Below are 18,279 nucleotides of genomic sequence, written 5' to 3'. Positions count from 1 at the left end.
CATTCAAAGGCACCTACTACCATACCCCATTCAAAGGCACCTACTACCATACCCCATTCAAAGGCACCTACTACCATACCCCGTTCAAAGGTACCTACTACCATACCCTGTTCAAAGGTACCTACTACCATACCCCTGTTCAAAGGCACCTACTACCATACCCTGTTCAAAGGCACCTACTACCATACCCCGTTCAAAGGCCCCTACTACCATACCCCCGTTCAAAGGTACCTACTACCATACCCCTGTTCAAAGGCACCTACTACCATACCCTGTTCAAAGGCACCTACTACCATACCCTGTTCAAAGGCACCTACTACCATACCCTGTTCAAAGGCACCTACCCTGTTCACCATACCCCGTTCAAAGGCCCCTACTACCATACCCCCGTTCAAAGGCACCTACTACCATACCCTGTTCAAAGGCACCTACTACCATACCCTGTTCAAAGGCACCTACTACCATACCCTGTTCAAAGGCACCTACTACCATACCCCGTTCAAAGGCACCTACTACCATACCCCGTTCAAAGGCACCTACTACCATACCCCGTTCAAAGGCCCCTACTACCATACCCCATTCAAAGGCCCTACTACCATACCCTGTTCAAAGGCACCTACTACCATTGTCTTGCCCATTCCATACCCTTGAATGGCACACTACCATGCCGCAGTTCAAAGGCAAAAACCTAACCATACCCCGTTCAAAAGGCCCCTACTACCATACCCCGTTCAAAGGCCCCTACTACCATACCCCATTCAAAGGCTACAATCTATTGTCTTGCCCATTCACCCTCTGAATGGCACACATGCATGGGCTTAAAAATCCTTCTTAACCCGTCTCCTCCCCCTTCATCTACATGTCTCCTCCCCTTCATCTACATGTCTCCTCCCCTTCATCTACATGTCTCCTCCCCCTTCATCTACATGTCTCCTCCCCCTTCATCTACATGTCTCCTCCCCCTTCATCTACACTGATTGAAGTCGATTTAACAGGTGGCATCAATAAGGGATCATAGATTACACCTGGGTTCACCTGGTCAGTCGTTGTCATGGAAAGAGCAGGTGTTCTTAATGATCTGTCCTGTGTCTGCCCCATAATGATTTGTACAGTCAGTGTATTAAATTAAATTGAAGTTGAAACTCCCTGCGATGTTAGCTGTGATTATTGATCACACTGACAACCTGTACAGACTGAAGGCAACATCTAAATGTCATGACTGAAGTGGATATTTTTATTTGTTGATAATAAATTGACATTTAACATCCATTGGACAAATAATTTAAATAAAAGTGGCACTTCTAAAAAAAAAAAATAAAAAATCAACTTCTCTCACAGAGCTGAATAGATCACCTGTTTATCCATGTGTGGTATGTTCCCATTGAGGTCTAAGCTACAGTAAGAGGGTAGGGACAGAGACAGCTAAGTTTAGACAGAAAGATTAGGCATGATTATCTCTGACTCGCCCTCGCTCTCTCTCTCTCTGTGTGAGCGGTTATTTAGGGAGGCGTGACCGTGTCAGGACAGGAGAGAATTACAGCATTAGGAGAAACTAGAGACGTCCCCTATCTGACAGAATATACAGCATTACACCCCAAACAGGTGATGTCCCCTACCTGATAGACACGCTATACAGTATTACTACTGACAGACAGACTACAGTCGGTGATGGTTGGAGACCTGACAGACTACAGCATTACAGCCGGTGATGGTTGGAGACCTGACCGACTACAGCATTACAGCCAGTGATGGTTGGAGACCTGACAGACTACAGCCGGTGATGGTTGGAGACCTGACAGACTACAGCATTACAGCCGGTGATGGTTGGAGACCTGACAGACTACAGCATTACAGCCGGTGATGGTTGGAGACCTGACAGACTACAGCATTACAGTCGGTGATGGTTGGAGACCTGACAGACTACAGTCGGTGATGGTTGGAGACCTGACAGACTACAGCATTACAGTCGGTGATGGTTGGAGACCTGACAGACTACAGAATTACAGCCGGTGATGGTTGGAGACCTGACAGACTACAGCATTACAGCCGGTGATGGTTGGAGACCTGCCAGACTACAGCATTACAGCCGGTGATGGTTGGAGACCAGACAGACTACAGCATTACAGCCGGTGATGGTTGGAGACCTGACAGACTACAGCATTACAGTCGGTGATGGTTGGAGACCTGACAGACTACAGCCGGTGATGGTTGGAGACCTGACAGACTACAGCATTACAGTGATGGTTGGAGACCTGACAGACTACAGTGACAGACTACAGTCGGTGATGGTTGGAGACCTGACAGACTACAGCATTACAGCCGGTGATGGTTGGAGACCTGACAGACTACAGCATTACAGCCGGTGATGGTTGGAGACCTGACAGACTACAGCATTACAGCCGGTGATGGTTGGAGACCTGACAGACTACACATTACAGCCGGTGATGGTTGGAGACCTGACAGACTACAGCATTACAGACCTGACAGACTAACATTACAGCGGTGATGGTTGGAGTAGAGGCAGATATATCAATTGAACAACCAGGTAAGTTTCTGTCTGGTCATGTTTTAAAGTATTAGTTATTGTGGTAGTTATAGCATTAGTAAGGTATTAGGTATTGTGGTAGTTATAGCATTAGTAAGGTATTAGTTATAGCATTAGTTATTATAGTGGTAGTTATAGCATTAGTATAGTGGTAGTTATAGCATTAGTATAGTGGTAGTTATAGTTATAGCATTAGTATAGTGGTAGGTATAGTGGTAGTTATAGCATTAGTATAGTGGTAGTTATAGTGTCAGTGACTTATAGCATTAGCTGTGGTTGCTTATGTGTATACAGTTGAATCATTAGTCAGCATACATGGACACACATGCTTTGTTTAATGCCAGTGGCAGGTCATTTGTAAAAATAGAAAAGAGTAGAGGGCCCAGAGAGCTACCCATTAGTATAGTGGTAGTTATAGTGGTAGTTATAGCATTGAGTATAGTACACCACACTTTACATGTTTGACTTTAGAGAAGCTTCCATTAAAGAAAACCCTCTGAGTTATTCTAGATAGATGTCTCTGAATTATAGCATTAGTATGGTGGTAGTTATAGCACATTAGGTATGGCAGTATGGTTGAAAAGCCATAACATAGCACAAGTTAGTTATAGTTACATTAGTATAGTGGTAGTTATAGCATTATAATGGTAGTTATAGTGGTAGTTATAGCAAATAGAATGCACATGAAATTATAGCATTAATGGTGGTAGTTATAGCATTAATTATAGCATTAGTGGTAGTTATAGCATGGTGGTAGTTATATTAGTATAGTGTAGTTATAGCATTAGTATAGTGGTAGTTATAGCATTAGTATAGTGGTAGTTATAGCATTAGTATGGTGTAGTTATAGCATTAGTATAGTGGTAGTTATAGTGTGGTTATGGTGGTATAGTTAGTTATAGTGGTAGTTATAGCATTAGTATGGTGGTAGTTATAGCATTAGTATAGTGGTAGTTATAGCATTAGTATAGTGGTAGTTATAGTGGTAGTTATAGCATTAGTATGGTGGTAGTTATAGCATTAGTATGGTGGTAGTTATAGCATTAGTATGGTGGTAGTTATAGCATTAGTATGGTGGTAGTTATAGCATTAGTATAGTGGTAGTTATAGCATTAGTATAGTGGTAGTTATAGCATTAGTATGGTGGTATTATAGCATTGGTAGTGGTAGTTATAGTGGTAGTTATAGCATTAGTATAGTGGTAGTTATAGCATTAGTATGGTGGTAGTTATAGTGGAAGTTATAGCATTAGTATAGTGGTAGTTATAGCATTAGTATGGTGGTAGTTATAGCATTAGTATAGTGGTAGTTATAGTGGTAGTTATAGCATTAGTATAGTGGTAGCTATAGCATTAGTATAGTGGTAGTTATAGTGGTAGTTATAGCATTAGTATGGTGGTAGTTATAGCATTAGTATAGTGGTAGTTATAGTGGTAGTATATTAGCATTAGTATGGTGGTAGTTATAGCATTAGTATGGTGGTAGTTATAGCATTAGTATAGTGGTAGTTATAGCATTAGTATAGTGGTAGTTATAGCATTAGTATAGTGGTAGTTATAGCATTAGTATAGTGGTAGCTATAGCATTAGTATAGTGGTAGTTATAGTATAGTGGTAGTTATAGCATTAGTATGTGGTAGTTATAGCATGGTAGTATAGTGGTAGTTATAGCATTAGTATGTGGTAGTTATAGCATTAGTATAGTGGTAGTTATAGCATTAGTATAGTGGTAGTTATAGTGGTAGTTATAGCATTAGTATAGTGGTAGTTATAGCATTAGTATAGTGGTAGTTATAGCATTAGTTATAGTGGTAGTTATAGCATTAGTATAGTGGTAGTTATAGCATTAGTTATAGTGGTAGTTATAGCATTAGTATAGTGGTAGTTATATTGGTAGTTATAGCATTAGTATAGTGGTAGTTATAGCATAGTTAGTATAGCATTAGTATGTGGTAGTTATAGGTAGTTATGGTAGTTATAGCATTAGTATGGGTAGTTATAGCATTAGTTATGGTAGCATTAGTATGGTGGTAGTTATAGTGGTAGTATATAGCATTAGTATAGTGGTAGTTATAGCATTAGTATGGTGGTAGTTATAGCATTAGTATAGTGGTAGTTATAGCATTAGTATGGTGGTAGTTATAGCATTAGTATGATGGTAGTTATAGCATAGTGGTAGTTATAGCATTAGTATAGTGGTATAGTGGTAGTTATAGCATTAGTATAGTGCATTAGTAGTTATTATAGCATTAGTATAGTTATAGTGTAGTTATATGCATTAGTATAGTGGTAGTTATAGCATTAGTATAGGTAGTTATAGCATTAGTTATGGTGGTGTGGTAGTTATAGCATTAGTATAGTGGTAGTTATAGCATTAGTATAGTGGTAGTTATAGCATTAGTATAGTGGTAGTTATAGCATTAGTATAGTGGTAGTTATAGCATTAGTATAGTGGTAGTTATAGTGGTAGTTATAGCATTAGTATAGTGGTAGTTATAGCATTAGTATAGTTATAGCATTAGTATGTGGTAGTTATATTAGTAGTATAGTGGTGTATAGTGGTAGTTATAGCATTAGTATGGTGGTAGTTATAGCTTAGTATGGTGGTAGTTATAGCATTATATGTGGTAGTTATAGCATTAGTATAGTGGTAGTTATAGCATTAGTATAGTTATAGCATTAGTATGGTGGTAGTTATAGCATTAGTATAGTGGTAGTTATATGGTGGTAGTTATAGCATTAGTATAGTGGTAGTTATAGCATTAGTATGGTGGTAGTTAGCATTAGTATAGTGGTAGCATTATATAGTGGTAGTTATGGTGGTAGTTATAGCATTAGTATAGTGGTAGTTATTAGTATGGTGGTAGTTATGGTGGTAGTTATAGCATTAGTATAGTGGTAGCTATAGCATTAGTATAGTGGTAGTTATAGCATTAGTATAGTGGTAGTTATAGCATTAGTATGGTGGTAGTTATAGCATTAGTTATGGTTAGTTATAGTGGTAGTTATAGCATTAGTATAGTGGTAGTTATGGTAGTTAGCATTAGTTATGGTGGTAGTTATAGCATTAGTATGGTAGTTATAGCAGTTAGTAGTTATGGTGGTAGTTATAGCATTAGTATGGTGGTAGTTATGGTGTATGTGGTAGTTATAGCATTAGTATGGTAGTTATAGGTAGTTATAGCATTAGTATAGTGGTAGTTATAGCATTAGTATAGTGGTAGTTATAGCATTAGTATAGTGGTAGTTATAGCATTAGTATGGTGGTAGTTATAGCATTAGTATAGTTATAGTGGTAGTTATGGCATTAGTATGGTGGTAGTTATAGCATTATGTGGTAGTTATAGCATTAGTATAGTGGTAGTTATAGCATTAGTATAGTGGTAGTTATAGCATTAGTATGGTGGTAGTTATAGTGGTGGTAGTTATAGCATTAGTATGGTGGTAGTTATAGCATTAGTATAGTTAGTTATAGCATTAGTGGTAGTTATAGTGGTAGTTATAGCATTAGTATGGTGGTAGTTATAGCATTAGTATAGTGGTAGTTATAGCAGTTAGTATAGTGGTAGTTATAGCATTAGTATAGTGGTAGTTATAGTTAGTATAATGGTAGCATTAGTATAGTGAGTATTATAGCATTAGTATAGTGGTAGTTATAGCATTAGTATAGTGGTAGTTAGCATTAGTATGGTGGTAGTTATGGTGGTGGTTAGCATTAGTATGGTGGTAGTTATAGCATTAGTATAGTGGTAGTTATAGTTATGGTGGTATTATAGCATTAGTATAGTGGTAGTTATAGCATTGGTATGGTGGTAGTTATAGCATTAGTATAGTGGTAGTTATAGCATTAGTATTATGTGGTAGTTATAGCATTAGTATGGTGGTAGTTATATCATTAGTATAGTGGTAGTTATAACAATGTACATTGGTAGTTATAGCATTGAGTATGGTGGTAGTTATAGCATTAGTATGGTGGTAGTTATAGCATTAGTATGGTGGTAGTTATAGCATTAGTATGGTGGTAGTTATGGTAGTTATAGCATTAGTATGGTGGTAGTTATAGCATTAGTATAGTGGTAGTTATAGCATTAGTATAGGTGGTAGTTATAGCATTAGTATAGTGGTAGTTATAGCATTAGTATAGTTAGTTATAGTGGTAGTTATAGCATTAGTATGGTGGTAGTTATAGCATTAGTATTATATAGTGGTAGTTATATTAGTTATAGCATTAGTATAGTGGTAGTTAGCATTGGTATAGTGGTAGTTATAGCATTATAGTAGTATGGTGGTAGTTATAGTGGTAGTGGTAGTGGTAGTTATGCATTAGTATAGTGGTAGTTATAGCATTAGTATAGTGGTAGTTATAGTGGTAGTTATAGCATTAGTATAGTGGTAGTTATAGCATTAGTTATAGTGGTAGTTATTGGTAGTTATAGGTATAGTGGCAGTTATAGCATTAGTATATGGTAGTTATGGTGGTAGTTATAGCATTAGTATAGTGGTAGTTATAGCATTATAGTATATTATAGTGGTAGTTATAGCATTAGTATGGTGGTAGTTATAGCATTAGTATGGTGGTAGTTATAGCATTAGTATAGTGGTAGTTATAGCATTAGTATGGTAGTTATAGCATTAGTATAGTGGTAGTTATAGCATTAGTTATGGTAGCATTTAGTATAGTGGTAGTTATAGTGGTGTTATAGCATAGTTATTATAGCATTAGTATGGTGGTAGTTATAGCATTAGTATGGTTATAGCATTAGTATAGTGGTAGTTATAGCATTAGTATGTGTGGTAGTTATAGCATTAGTATATGGTAGCTATTTAGTATTATAGTGGTAGTTATAGCATTAGTATGGTGGTAGTTATAGCATTAGTATGGTGGTAGTTATAGTGGTAGTTATAGCATTAGTATAGTGGTAGTTATAGCATTAGTAGTTATAGCATTAGTATGGTGGTAGTTATAGTGGTAGTTATAGCATTAGTATAGTGGTAGTTATAGTGGTAGTTATTAGTATAGTGGTAGTTATAGTGGTAGTTATAGCATTAGTATGTGGTAGTTATAGCATTAGTATGGTGGTAGGTAGTTATAGCATTAGTATAGTGGTAGTTATAGCATTAGTATAGTGGTAGTTATAGCATTAGTATAGTGGTAGTTATAGTGGTAGTTATAGCATTAGTATAGTGGTAGTTATAGCATTAGTATAGTGGTAGTTATAGCATTAGTATAGTGGTAGTTATAGCATTAGTATAGTGGTAGTTATAGCATTAGTATAGTGGTAGTTATAGCATTAGTATAGTTATAGTGTTATAGCATTATAGTTATAGCATTAGTATGGTGGTAGTTATAGTGGTAGTTATAGCATTAGTATGGTGGTAGTTATAGCATTAGTATGGTGGTAGTTATAGCATTAGTATAGTGGTAGTTATAGCATTAGTATAGTGGTAGTTATAGCATTAGTAGTTATAGCATTAGTGTGGTAGTTATAGCATTAGTATAGTGGTAGTTATAGGTAGTTATAGCATTAGTATGGTGGTAGTTATAGCATTGGTATAGTGGTAGTTATAGCATTAGTATAGTGGTAGTTATAGCATTAGTATGGTAGTTATAGTGGTAGTTATAGCATTAGTATAGTGGTAGTTATAGCATTAGTATAGTGGTAGTTATAGCATTAGTATGGTGGTAGTTATAGGTATTAGTTATAGCATTAGTATGGTGGTATAGTTAGTAGCATTAGTATAGTGGTAGTTATAGCATTAGTATGGTGGTAGTTATAGTTATAGCATTAGTATAGTGGTAGTTATAGCATTAGTTATAGCATTAGTATAGTGGTAGTTATAGTACAGCATTAGTATAGTGGTAGTTATAGCATTAGTATAGTGGTTATAGCATTAGTTATAGTGGTAGTTATAGCATTAGTATAGTGGTAGTTATAGCATTAGTATGGTGGTAGTTATAGCATTAGTATGGTGGTAGTTATAGCATTAGTATGGTGGTAGTTATAGCATTAGTAGTTATTAGCATTAGTATAGTGGTAGTTATAGCATTAGTATAGTGGTAGTTATAGCATTAGTATAGTGGTAGTTATAGTGGTAGTTATAGCATTAGTATAGTGCATTAGTAGTGGTATAGTGGTAGTTATAGCATTAGTATAGTGGTAGTTATAGCATTAGTATAGTGGTAGTTATAGCATTAGTATAGTGGTAGTTATAGTGTTATAGTGGTAGTTATAGCATTAGTATGGTGGTAGTTATAGCATTAGTATGGTGGTAGTTATAGCATTAGTATAGTAGTTATAGCATTAGTATGTAGTTATAGCATTAGTATGGTGGTAGTTATAGCATTAGTATAGTGGTAGTTATAGTGGTAGTTATAGCATTAGTATGGTGGTAGTTATAGCATTAGTAGTTAGTTATAGCATTAGTATAGTGGTAGTTATAGCATTAGTATAGTGGTAGTGGTAGTTATAGTGGTAGTTATAGCATTAGTATAGTATTATGGTGGTAGTTATAGCATTAGTATAGTGGTAGTTATTAGTGGTGGTAGTTATAGCATTAGTATGGTGGTAGTTATAGTGGTAGTTATCATTAGTATAGTGGTAGTTATAGCATTAGTATATAGTGGTAGTTATAGCATTAGTATAGTGGTAGTATAGCATTAGTATAGTGGTAGTTATAGCATTAGTATGGTGGTAGTTATAGCATTAGTTATAGTGGTAGTTATAGCATTAGTATAGTGGTAGTTATAGCATTAGTATGGTAGTTATAGCATTAGTATGGGTGTTATAGCATTAGTTATGGTGGTAGTTATAGGTATGGTGGTATTATAGCATTAGTATAGTAGTTATGAAGTTATAGCATTAGTATAGTGGTGGTAGTTATGTGGTAGTTATAGCATTAGTATAGTTATGGTGGTAGTTATAGCATTAGTATAGTATTAGTATAGTGGTAGTTATAGCATTAGTATAGTGGTAGTTATAGTGGTAGTTATAGCATTAGTATGGTGGTAGTTATAGCATTAGTATAGTGGTAGTTATAGCATTAGTAGTTAGTATATTAGTATGGTGGTAGTTATAGCATTAGTTATAGTGGTGGTAGTTATAGCATTATAGTGGTAGTTAGCATTAGTATGTGGTAGTTATAGCATTAGTATAGTGGTAGTTATAGCATTGGTATAGCATTAGTATAGCATTAGTATAGTGGTAGTTATAGCATTAGTATAGTGGTAGTTATAGCATTAGTATGGTGGTAGTTATAGTGGTAGTATAGTTATAGCATTATAGTGGTAGTTATAGCATTAGTATAGTGGTAGTTATAGTGGTAGTTATAGCATTAGTATAGTGGTAGTTATAGCATGGTGGTAGTTATAGTGGTAGTATAGCATTAGTATAGTGGTAGTTATAGCATTAGTATAGTGGTAGTTATAGCATTAGTATATGGTAGTTATAGTGGTAGTTATAGCATTAGTATAGTGGTAGTTATGGTGGCTATGGTATTGGTTATGGCATTAGTATGAGTGGTAGTTATAGCATTAGTATAGTGGTAGTTATGGTGGTTATGGCATTAGTTAGTGGTAGTTATAGCATTAGTATGGTGGTAGTTATAGCATTAGTAGTAGGTGGTAGTTATAGCATTAGTATAGTGGTAGTTATAGCATTAGTATGTGGTAGTTATAGCATTAGTATGGTGGTAGTTATAGCATTAGTATGGTGGTAGTTATGGTGGTAGTTATAGCATTAGTATGGTGGTAGTGGTATAGTGGTATAGCATTTAGTATAGTGGTAGTTATAGCATTAGTATAGTGGTAGTTATAGCATTAGTATGGTGGTAGTTATAGTGGTAGTTATAGCATTAGTATGGTGGTAGTTATAGCATTAGTATGGTGGTAGTTATAGTGGTAGTTATGGCATTAGTATAGTGGTAGTTATAGCATTAGTATAGTGGTAGTTATAGTGGTGGTTATAGCATTAGTATGGTGGTAGTTATAGCATTAGTATGGTGGTGGTTATAGCATTAGTATGGTGGTAGTTATAGTGGTATAGCATTGGTATGGTGGTTATGGCATTAGTATGGTGGTAGTTATAGCATTAGTATAGTGGTAGTTATAGTGGTAGTTATAGCATTAGTATAGTGGTAGTTATAGCATTAGTATGGTGGTAGTTATGGCATTAGTATAGTGGTAGTTATAGCATTAGTATGGTGGTGGTTATAGCATTAGTATAGTGGTAGTTATAGTGTATGGTGGTAGTTATAGCATTAGTATAGGTAGGTTAGTAGTTATAGCATTATATAGTGGTAGTTATAGCATTAGTATAGTGGTAGTTATAGCATTAGTATGGTGGTAGTTATAGTGGTAGTTATAGCATTAGTATAGTGGTAGTTATAGCATTAGTATGGTGGTAGTTATAGCATTAGTATGGTGGTAGTTATAGCATTAGTATAGTGGTAGTTATAGCATTAGTATAGTGGTAGTTATAGCATTAGTATAGTGGTAGCTATAGCATTAGTATAGTGGTAGTTATAGTGGTAGTTATAGCATTAGTATGGTGGTAGTTATAGCATTAGTATGGTGGTAGTTATAGCATGGAAGTTATAGCATTAGTATGGTGGTAGTTATAGCATTAGTATAGTGGTAGCTATAGCATTAGTATAGTGGTAGTTATAGCATTAGTATGGTGGTAGTTATAGGTATAGTGGTAGTTATAGTGGTAGTTATAGCATTAGTATGGTGGTAGTTATAGCATTAGTATAGTGGTAGTTATAGCATTAGTATGGTATTAGTTATAGCATTATATGGTGGTAGTTATAGCATTAGTATAGGTGGTAGTTATAGCATTAGTATGGTGGTAGTTATAGCATTAGTATAGTGGTAGTTATAGCATTAGTTATGGCATTTATAGTGGTAGTTATAGCATTAGTATGGTATGGTGGTAGTTATGGTAGTTATAGCATTAGTATGGTGGTAGTTATAGTGGTAGTTATAGCATTAGTATAGTGGTAGTTATAGCATGGTAGTTATAGCATTAGTATGGTGGTAGTTATGGTGTGGTAGTTATAGCATTAGTATGGTGGTAGTTATAGCATTAGTATGGTGGTAGTTATAGCATTAGTTATAGTGGTAGTTATAGCATGGTAGTTATAGTGGTAGTTATAGCATTAGTATAGTGGTAGTTATAGCATTAGTTATAGCATTAGGTATTATAGTGGTAGTTATAGCATTAGTATGGTGGTAGTTATAGCATTAGTATAGTGGTAGTTATAGTGGTAGTTATAGCATTAGTATAGTGGTAGTTATAGCATTAGTATGGTGGTAGTTATAGCATTAGTATGGTGGTAGTTATAGCATTAGTATGGTGGTAGTTATAGCATTAGTATAGTGGTAGTTATAGTTATATAATTATATGGTGGTAGTTATAGCATTAGTATAGTGGTAGTTATAGTGGTGGTAGTTATAGCATTAGTATGGTGGTAGTTATAGTGGTAGTTATAGCATTAGTATAGTGGTAGTATAGCATTAGTATGGTGGTAGTTATAGCATTAGTATAGTGGTAGTTATTAGCATGGTATGGTGGTAGTTATAGCATTAGTATGTGGTGTTATAGTGGTTTATAGCATTAGTATAGTGGTAGTTATAGCATTAGTATGGTGGTAGTTATATCATTAGTATAGTGGTAGTTATAGCATTAGTATGGTGGTAGTTATAGCATTAGTATAGTGGTAGTTATAGCATTGAGTATAGTGGTAGTTATAGCATTAGTATAGTGGTAGTTATAGTATGTGGTAGTTATGGCATTAGTATAGTGGTAGTTATAGTGGTAGTTATAGCATTAGTATAGTGGTAGTTATTGAGTATAGTGGTTTATAGTGGTAGTTATAGCATTAGTATGGTGGTAGTGTATGTAGTTATAGCATTAGTATGGTGGTAGTTATAGCATTAGTATAGGTGGTAGTTATAGCATTAGTATGGTGGTAGTTATAGGTGTGTAGTTATAGCATTAGTATAGTGGTAGTTATAGCATTAGTATGGTGGTAGTTATAGCATTAGTATAGTGGTAGTTATAGCATTAGTTATAGTGGTAGTTATAGTGGTAGTTATAGCATTAGTATAGTGGTAGTTATAGCATTAGTATAGTGGTAGTTATAGCATTAGTATAGTGGTAGTTATAGCATTAGTATGGTGGTAGTATAGTGGTAGTTAGTTATAGCATTAGTATGGTGGTAGTTATAGCATTAGTATGGTGGTAGTTATAGCATTAGTATAGTGGTAGTTATAGCATTAGTATAGTGGTAGTTATAGCATTAGTATAGTGGTAGTTATAGCATTAGTATAGTTATAGGTATGGTGGTAGTTATAGTGGTAGTTATAGCATTAGTATAGTGGTAGTTATAGCATTAGTATAGTGGTAGTTATAGCATTAGTATAGTGGTAGTTATAGCATTAGTATGGTGGTAGTTATAGCATTAGTATAGTGGTAGTTATGGTGGTGGTAGTTATAGTTAGTAGTTATAGCATTAGTATAGTGGTAGTTATAGTGTATGGTAGTTATAGCATTAGTATAGTTATAGGTAGTTATTATAGCATTAGTATGGTGGTAGTTATAGCATTAGTATAGTGGTAGTTATAGTGGTAGTTATAGCATTAGTATAGTGGTAGTTATAGCATTAGTATGGTGGTAGTTATAGGCATTAGTATAGTGGTAGTTATAGCATTAGTTATAGTGGTAGTTAGTGGTAGTTATGGTTGAGTATAGTGGTGGCTATAGCATTAGTATAGTTATAGCATTAGTAGTTATAGCATTAGTATGTGGTAGTTATAGCATTAGTAGTTATTAGCATTAGTATGGTGGTAGTTATAGCATTAGTATAGTGGTAGCTATAGCATTATATGTGGTAGTTATAGTGGTAGTAGTTATAGTGGTAGCATTAGTATGTGGTAGTTATAGCATTAGTATAGTGGTAGTTATAGCATTAGTATGGTGGCATTAGTTATGGCATTAGTATATGGTAGTTATAGTGGTAGTTATAGCATTAGTATGGTGGTAGTTATAGCATTAGTATGGTGGTAGTTATAGCATTAGTATAGTGGTAGTTATAGCATTAGTATAGTGGTAGTTATAGCATTAGTATAGTGGTAGTTATAGCATGGTAGTTATAGCATTAGGTATAGTGGTAGTTATAGCATTAGTATAGTGGTAGTTATAGCATTGGTATGTGGTAGTTATTAGTATATTGGTAGTTATAGCATTAGTAGTTATAGCATTAGTATAGTGGTAGTTATAGCATTAGTATAGTGGTGGTAGTTATAGTTAGTATGGTGAGTTATAGCATTAGTATGGTGGTAGTTATAGCATTAGTATAGTGGTAGTTATAGCATTAGTATAGTTATAGCATTAGTATAGTGGTAGTTAGTATGGTGGTAGTTATGGCATTAGTATGGTGGTAGTTATGGCATTATAGTGGTAGTTATTTAGTATGTTATAGTGGTAGTTATAGCATTAGTATAGTGGTAGTTATGCATTAGTATAGTGGTAGTTATAGCATTAGTATAGTGGTAGTTATAGCATTTGGTAGTATGGTGGTAGTTATGGTGGTAGTTATAGCATTAGTATAGTGGTAGTTATAGTTGGTAGCATTAGTATAGTGGTAGTTATAGCATTATAGGTGGTAGTTATAGTGGTAGTTATAGCATTAGTATAGTGGTAGTTATAGCATTAGTATGGTGGTAGTTATAGCATTAGTATAGTGGTAGTTATGCATTAGTATAGTGGTAGTTATAGCATTAGTATAGTGGTAGTTATAGTGGTAGTTATAGCATTAGTATGGTGGTAGTTATAGCATTAGTATGGTGGTAGTTATAGCATTAGTATGGTGGTAGTTATGGTATAGTGGTAGTTATAGTGGTAGCTATAGCATTAGTATGGTGGTAGTTATGGCATTAGTATGGTGGTAGTTATAGCATTAGTATGGTGGTAGTTATAGCATTGTAGTGGTATTAGCATTAGTAGTAGCATGTATAGTGGTAGTTATAGCATTAGTATAGTGGTAGTTATAGCATTAGTATAGTGGTAGTTATAGTGCAGTTATAGTATTAGTGGTAGCTATAGCATTGGTAGTATAGTGGTAGTTATAGCATTAGTATGGTGGTAGTTATAGCATTAGTATGGTGGTAGTTATAGCATTAGTATAGTGGTAGTTATATGGTGGTAGCATTAGTATGGTGGTAGTTATAGTGGTAGTTATAGCATTAGTATAGTGGTAGTTATAGCATTAGTATGGTGGTAGTTATAGCATTAGTATGGTGGTAGTTGATAGTTATAGCATTAGTATTGGTAGTATGGTGGTAGTTATAGCATTAGTAGTGGTAGTTATAGCATTAGTATGGTGGTAGTTATAGCATTAGTATAGTGGTAGCTATAGCATTAGTATAGTGGTAGTTATAGCATTAGTATAGTGGTAGTTATAGCATTAGTATAGTGGTAGTTATAGTGGTAGTTATAGCATTAGTATAGTGGTAGTTATAGTGGTAGTTATAGCATTAGTATAGTGGTAGTTATAGCATTAGTGGTAGTTATAGTGGTAGTTATAGCATTAGTATAGTGGTAGTTATAGTGGTAGTTATAGCATTAGTAGTTATAGTGGTAGTTATAGCATTAGTATAGTGGTAGTTATAGCATTAGTATAGTGGTAGTTATAGTGGTAGTTATAGCATTAGTATAGTGTGGTAGTTATAGCATTAGTATAGTGGTAGTTATAGCATTATAGTTATAGCATTAGTATGGTGGTTAGTTATAGTGGTAGTTATAGCATTAGTATAGTTATAGCATTAGTATAGTGGTAGTTATATTAGTGGTAGTTATAGCATTAGTATAGTGGTAGTTAGCATTAGTGGTAGTTATAGCATTAATATAGGTAGTTATAGTGGGTAGTTATAGCATTAGTATTTAGTTAGTGGTAGTTATAGCATTAGTATAGTGGTAGTTATAGTGGTATAGTGGTAGTTATAGCATTAGTATAGTGGTAGTTATAGTGGTAGTTATAGTGGTAGTTATAGTGGTAGTTATAGTGGTAGTTATAGTGGTAAGTGAATTTTCTAAAAACATTTAAGCTGAAATACAACATTTCCATAAGTATTCAGACCCCTTACTCAGCACCTTTGGCAGCGATTACAGCCCAGAGTCGTCTTGTGTATGACGCTACATGCTTGGTACATTTGTATTTGTGTGTGCCTTTCTGTTTACCTTTCCAAATCATGTTCAGTCATCCTAGAATTGTTAGCTGGGCAGAACCTCAGTAGATGCCTACTGGGCTAAATCTCTCCCACTGGTGCCTCACCAGAGTACTGGTAGAGAGGATCCCCATGGTAGAGTACTGGGTGGTAGAGAGGGTCCCTGGTAGAGTACTGGTAGAGAGGATCCCTGGTAGAGTACTGGTGGTAGTTATAGAGGATCCATTAGTATAGTGGTAGTTATAGGTAGTTATACCATGTATAGTAGAGTATGGTAGAGATTGGATCCCTGGTAGAGTACTGGTAGAGAGGATCCCTGGTAGAGTACTGGTAGAGAGGATCCCATGGTAGAGTACTGGTAGAGAGGATCCCTGGTAGAGAGGATACTGGTAGAGAGGATCCCTGGTAGAGTACTGGTAGAGAGGATCCCCTGGTAGAGTACTGGTAGAGAGGGTCCCCTGGTAGAGTACTGGTAGAGAGGATCCCATGCTGGTAGAGTACTGTTCAGTAGAAGGATCCCTACTGTTAGGTGCCTCAGTACTGGTAGAGAGGATCCCCTGTTAGAGTACTGGTAGAGAGGATCCCCTGGTAGAGTACTGGTAGAGAGGATCCCCTGGTAGAGTGGTAGACCCTGGTAGAGAGGATCCCCTGGTAGAGTACTGGTAGAGAGGATCCCCTGGTAGAGTACTGGTAGAGAGGGTCCCCTGGTAGAGTACTGGTAGAGAGGATCCCCTGGTAGAGTGCTGGTAGAGAGGATCCCCTGGTAGAGTGCTGGTAGAGAGGATCCCCTGGTAGAGTGCTGGTAGAGAGGATCCCCTGGTAGAGTACTGGTAGAGAGGATCCCCTGGTAGAGTACTGGTAGAGAGGATCCCCTGGTAGAGTACTGGTAGAGAGGATCCCCTGGTAGAGTACTGGTAGAAAGGATCCCCTGTTTGTGATCTGGTTTACCAAACCTTCATGAAGAGGGATCTGTTCTTCTTTCTACATCAGAAGCCTCGTTGACTTGAACCAGCAACCTAGCCGATACAGGACCAGGAGACCAGTCAACTCATTAGTTTCTGCGCCGTAGAGTTGGGGACCTCTTTGACTGTGGTAACGATGCCGGCAGAAACGCGTGCCACCGGGGACGGGACCTGCCAGGCTCTGTGCCAAACCCTGGTCTCTCAGAACGGGATCCAGAGAAACACGGCTGACATCTCCAAGTCTCTCCTCTACACATCACTGATGGGGCTGCTACTGGTTGTAGACAAAGAGGTGAGTGTTACTATACACATATACTGTACATACAAACACATCACTGATGGGGCTGCTACTGGTTGTAGACAAAGAGGTGAGTGTTACTATACACATGTACATACAAACACATCACGGATGGGGCTGCTACTGGTTGTAGGTAGCGTAGCAGCCCCACAGGTAGCGTAGCAGCCCCACAGGTAGCGTAGCAGCCCCACAGGTAGCGTAGCAGCCCCACAGGTAGCGTAGCAGCCCCACAGGTACTGTCTCTAACCCTGTCACAGGTACTGTCTCTAACCCTGTCACTGGTACTGTCTCTAACCCTGTCACAGGTACTGTCTCTAACCCTGTCACTGGTACTGTCTCTAACCCTGTCACTGGTACTGTCTCTAACCCTGTCACTGGTACTGTCTCTAACCCTGTCACTGGTACTGTCTCTAACCCTGTCACTGGTACTGTCTCTAACCCTGTCACTGGTACTGTCTCTAACCCTGTCACTGGTACTGTCTCTAACCCTGTCACTGGTACTGTCTCTAACCCTGTCACTGGTACTGTCTCTAACCCTGTCACTGGTACTGTCTCTAACCCTGTCACTGGTACTGTCTCTAACCCTGTCACTGGTACTGTCTAACCCTGTCACTGTACTGTCTCTAACCCTGTCACTGGTACTGTCTCTAACCCTGTCACTGGTACTGTCTCTAACCCTGTCACTGGTACTGTCTCTAACCCTGTCACTGGTACTGTCTCTAACCCTGTCACTGGTACTGTCTCTAACCCTGTCACTGGTACTGTCTCTAACCCTGTCACTGGTACTGTCTCTAACCCTGTCACTGGTACTGTCTCTAACCCTGTCACTGGTACTGTCTCTAACCCTGTCACAGGTACTGTCTCTAACCCTGTCACAGGTACTGTCTCTAACCCTGTCACAGGTACTGTCTCTAACCCTGTCACAGGTACTGTCTCTAACCCTGTCACAGGTACTGTCTCTAACCCTGTCACAGGTACTGTCTCTAACCCTGTCACTGGTACTGTCTCTAACCCTGTCACAGGTACTGTCTCTAACCCTGTCAGCAGTGTTCCCTGTGTGTAATAGGATAAACGGTGTAGCCTCCTCTGAGCCGAACCAGATAAACAGGCTTAATCTGGCTCACACACACGTTCCCATAAGACACACTCAAATTGGCATCCCTCACAGAAAAGAGAACTAACAAAGAAAATCACTTTGACAACCGAACCAAAACAGAAAGGGGTTTCAAAATGAGTTCTGACCAACCATG

General features: G+C 36.9%; 1 protein-coding gene across 1 annotated transcript in view; it reads left to right on the top strand.

Moving 5' to 3' along the window:
- Positions 1 to 2,522: 2,522 nt before the first annotated feature.
- The window catches only part of usp21 (ubiquitin specific peptidase 21), a 36,768-nt gene continuing 21,011 nt past the window's right edge, over positions 2,523 to 18,279 (top strand). Inside the window, 2 exon segments of the mRNA XM_065005117.1 lie at positions 2,523 to 2,545; positions 16,760 to 17,023. Of these exon segments, the coding sequence (XP_064861189.1) occupies positions 16,868 to 17,023 (156 nt within the window). The 5' untranslated portion in view covers positions 2,523 to 2,545; positions 16,760 to 16,867.

Source organism: Oncorhynchus nerka, linkage group LG20 (genome assembly GCF_034236695.1).
Source record: "Oncorhynchus nerka isolate Pitt River linkage group LG20, Oner_Uvic_2.0, whole genome shotgun sequence".
Classification (NCBI taxonomy): Eukaryota; Metazoa; Chordata; class Actinopteri; order Salmoniformes; family Salmonidae; genus Oncorhynchus; species Oncorhynchus nerka.
Note: the sequence above shows the minus strand (reverse complement) of the source record. Positions and strands in the feature narration are given on the sequence as shown.